The sequence below is a fragment of the Molossus molossus genome, unplaced genomic scaffold (assembly GCF_014108415.1).
Source record: "Molossus molossus isolate mMolMol1 unplaced genomic scaffold, mMolMol1.p scaffold_m16_p_1, whole genome shotgun sequence".
Taxonomy (NCBI): domain Eukaryota; kingdom Metazoa; phylum Chordata; class Mammalia; order Chiroptera; family Molossidae; genus Molossus; species Molossus molossus.
The window spans coordinates 146,158,444-146,162,907 of record NW_023425344.1 but is presented as its reverse complement, the minus strand read 5'-3'; the positions used below and the strand labels follow the sequence as shown (position 1 = coordinate 146,162,907).

At 40.9% G+C, this 4,464-nt stretch overlaps 1 protein-coding gene across 1 annotated transcript; it reads right to left on the bottom strand.

Annotated features, from left to right (window-relative positions):
• Window positions 1-270: 270 nt before the first annotated feature.
• LOC118620515 (olfactory receptor 6S1) lies at window positions 271-1,274 on the bottom strand. The gene has a single exon (XM_036247654.1). The coding sequence runs from the start codon at window positions 1,270-1,272 to the stop codon at window positions 271-273; it is 1,002 nt and encodes a 333-aa protein (XP_036103547.1). The 5' UTR covers window positions 1,273-1,274.
• Window positions 1,275-4,464: the final 3,190 nt, after the last annotated feature.

Below are 4,464 nucleotides of genomic sequence, written 5' to 3'. Positions count from 1 at the left end.
TTGAACCAGATTGCCTAGCTTTGAATTGCAGCATCTCACAGATTGGAAGGTTTTATGATGTGATGATGGTATTGATTATAATATATCAAAAATAACATGGATTTATGAATGAGGTAAAATCAAGGAAGGTTTCCTGAAAGAGGAGAGACTTGAAACTCTGGAGTTCCATCATAGTTTCAGAACTCAGTCATTTGGTGATGTCCATGATGATAATAGGAAAGGGAATGACAACAGAGAAGACTTGGACTTAATACTAGTTATCATATCCCTTCACCTGCACCTCATTATTTTCTTGTTGAAACTCTTAACAAGTAAAAGATCCCCCCAGAACTCTACTACCACCTTCCTGAACATATCCTTCAAAGCTTCCTTGACTCGCTCATTGCGCAGAGCATAGATGAATGGATTAAGCAGTGGTGTCACAAATGTTGTTACCACTGTCACTGCCCAATTAGTATCCACAGAGCCACTCTGTGATGGCCGCACATAGAGAAAAATGGCACTTCCATAGAAGAGGGTCACCACCATCAAGTGGGAGGTACAGGTAGAGAAGGCCTTCTGACGGCCGGAAGCAGAGGGGATATGTAGAACAGTCAGGACTATGTGGCCATAGGACACAGCAGTAATCATCAGTGAAGATACAATGACAAGAGAGGCCAGGATAAAGTCAGTCTCCTCCAGCTTCTTGGTATTGGTGCATGCCAGTCGGAGTAGTGGGCCACTGTCACAGAAGAAGTGCTGCACCACAGCATCTTGTTCACAGAAAGGAAGCAAGGCCACAGCAACTGTGGGGCCAAGCACAGGGAAGACTCCTCCCATCCAGCAGGACAAGGCCACCCAAAAGCATACAGTACCATTCATGAGCAAGGGATAATGCAGAGGGTGACAGATGGCCAGGTAGCGATCCACAGACATGACAGCCAGCAGCAAAAACTCAGAGGCCCCAAGAAAGAAGTAGAAATAGAATTGGGTAATACATGCAGCAAAGGAAATAGTGTGTTGCCTTGAGAGAAAATTGCTAAGCATCTTGGGAATGATGACGGAAGTGAGAAGGATCTCTAAGCAGGACAGGTTACCCAGAAAGAAGTACATGGGAGTTTGTAGGCGAGTATCGGCTCCTACTACCCCAACAATCAGCACATTGCCTGTTAGAGTCAGCAGATAGACAAGAAGGAAGACAGAAAACAATTCTTCTTTTGTGCTGTTGAGATTTGGGACACCTGCCAGAATGAACTCTGTCACACCACTGCTCTGGTTCCCACCAGGAGCCATTATCTTTCCCACCTGTGCAACAACATAAACATAATCCTGGTGAGGACAGGTATTTTCCAGAACAACCCTGAAACTTATTTTATGATGATATGGCACACATATCCCCACTTCCTCCAATCACAGATCCTGTCAAGATTTGAAGAACCTGAGGTCCACATCTAATTGATTGTAGAGCTGGCAAACAGTTTCCATAAAAGGTAGTTAGAAGTTAGGTATGAGAGTGCCAAGAGCCTCCAGCTTCACATATCTTATTCTCAGATTTTTGATGTTGATACTTAATCATTATAATAATATCACTGAGTGTTTGAGTTGAGCAAAAATATCAGATAAATGATTTTGTGAATAATATGATTTCCATCCATCCAGGATCAGAACTTGAACAAAATTGCCTAGCTATGAATTCCAGCATCTCTACTTACTAGCCAAGGAGTCTTGAAAAAGTAGTAAGGAGCAAGTGAAATAATAGTACAAAGGGTTTAAAAGAGTTTCCAGCACTTAGCTGACAAATGATATGGTAGAGAAAGCCCTGGACTATAAGTTAGGGCATCAGACTCTCCTCTTAGCTTACCACGTTCCTTGTAAGACTATCAGTGCATTCAACCTATTTGTCTTTCAACTGCTATAGAATAAGTAATAGAAATCTAGGCCATTAGTATATCTTTTATATGAAATTACCTTTTTCAAGGTCTAACAAAACAGCTCATCACAAAGTGCTCGCCTATCTAAAGCAAGTTATGCCACCTTTAAAAGGAATGAGAAGAATAAACTACATTGATTCAGTCAGGTATCCACATCTATTTATTTAGTGTCAACTTCAAGCTAAGCATTCTGGGGAATATTAAGATGAGTTTCTTAAAGTTTTAGCCCATGATACCAATCCAAGGTCTTTCTACAAACTTGGCCCTATTAGATAAACTTTCCAGAGACAGAATTATGAATTCCTGGTAATTACTAACAAAATCAAAAATGACATCCTTACTATTCAATTTGAGTTCTTCCAGTTCTGAAGACCACAAGTTATAATGTCACTGGAAAGGGACTGGACCTGGAACAGGTCCGCCTCAGGCTGATCAGTAGTGTATGGGTTCTTGATTCAAACAGGAAAGATTTCTCAACAGAAGTGCAGGTGATTTTGAGAGTGCATTTATTAAAACTGAGGACAGTGAATCAAAGGAAGGCCTTAAAATGGAAGAAGCAACAGGAGAGAGCCCAGGCAGTGCTCTACTTTGGCCCTTTAGAAATGCTATAGAAAAATGAGCCATGCTGGGCTGTGTGGACGACTCACTGAGAAGTAAAAGTCACAGTGACAGAAGTGAACCAAAATGGGGCTGCTGTTAGCTCACGGAAAAGTCAGAGAAAAGGGGGCCTGGGAGACAGGTTTAGGTGGTTAGCCACTGCTCCCCTTATTGCAAGTCTCACCAGGACCCTTAGAGCTTAGAAGAGAGAGAGAAGAGATACACACCTAGAAAGAAAGGGGGAAGAAAGACAAAGGCATGCTCTGAGAGAGCCTGCTCTGGCATCCTTGTCTTAAGGGTTTTTACCTCTCTTCTGTGGGCAGAAATCTTAGGGGAGTTCTCAGCAAAATATTTATCAGCTTTCCAGGTGTATTCTTTGACATATTGATGTATCAAAATGAGCTCATAGAGGGACCAGGGTCATTTTCTGTTCAGCTTTACCTGTATCTTGGATTTTTTTTGGGCTCTAATTAGGTGTTTTATTGTTGTCATTGTTGTTATTATTTAGTCCCCTGATTTCATCCATCCTTGGGTTTGGCTGGCACTAATGGCACTAACTGGATCTCTGTTCTCTATGTCCCTCACCAGGGTGACTTAAGCTATTTACTCTCTGGTTAGGGAAGAGGGATGTAAACCAGTTGCTCTCAAGTGTCCTTGGTTAGGGAAGATAAGATACTGCTATTTACTGGCTGGCTGTGAATTGCTTGTATTGTTTGATCCCCATTTGTGTAACCATCTGTTTCAGTTTTTCTTTTCCTACTTGTCAAAAATTCTCCTAACATCTAACTATCCTGCCTCAATAAGAGTTAAATAAATATATCTGAAACTTAGTTTTTAAAATGCCTCAGTTATGCCCTGGTCAGTTTAGTTCAATGGTTAGAGCATTGGTCCGCGACCGAAGGGTCACAGGTTCAATTCCCAGTCAGGGGAACGTTTTGCCTCTCTATCTCTCCTGCCCTCTCTCCCTTTCACGTTCTCTAAAAAAATATATCAATGGAAAAAAATATCTTCTGATGAGGGTTAACCAAAAAAAGGAAAAAAAAATGTCTCAGTTATTAGGCAAATACTGATCCTCTTAGCCATACAGAGCATGAGATGTGCCTTAAGGCCTTGGTTCTCCGCCAGCCTGTTGTTCTCTAGCACACCCCAGCATCTTTGTCCCAGCAAACATAAGGCTCTGTACTTACAATCTCACCTGTGGATCCCACTGAGTAGGAAAATTTTTGTGCCTTTTGTCTAGGATAAGTAACTTTGTAGTCTTTCTCCTTAGGGATTCCATTTAGAGCCTCATTTCCCTCCAGCTTCTAAAGAAATTGCCTTACTGTCAGTAAATTCATTTAACTTTTGCTCTGTGTTGATTATGTATCAGGCACTACAGTTGGTGATTCAGAGATAAAGGAGACATTGTTGCTACCCTCATTTAACTCGCTGCCTCTGAATGACAAAAAAAAAATTAACATGTGTCACAGGTGGAATGTCACAGGTAAGCACCGGGTCTAAGGGGACACATAGAAAAGGAACCAAACTGACAGAGAGACAGGAAGTATTCTGGAGAAAGGTGATACCTAAACTAAATACTAAAAATGAGTATAGATGGTTTCCTTTGCTAAAAAGCATTTGCACAGCAAAGGAAACCATCCACAAAATGAAAAGACAATACTGAATGGGAGAGCATAATCACCGATGATACATCTGATAAGGGGTTAATGTCCAAAACTTATAAAAAACTTTTTAAACTCAACACCCAAACCATAAACAATCCAATTAAAAATGGGCAAAGGACCTAATACACACTTCTCCAAAGAGGACAATTCAGATGGCCAATAGATATATGAAAAGATGTTCAACATCACTAATTATCAGAGAGATGTAAATTAAAACCACCATGAGATATCACCTCATATCTGTCAGAAGAGCAATCATCAATAAATCAACAAACAACAAGTGATGGTGAGGA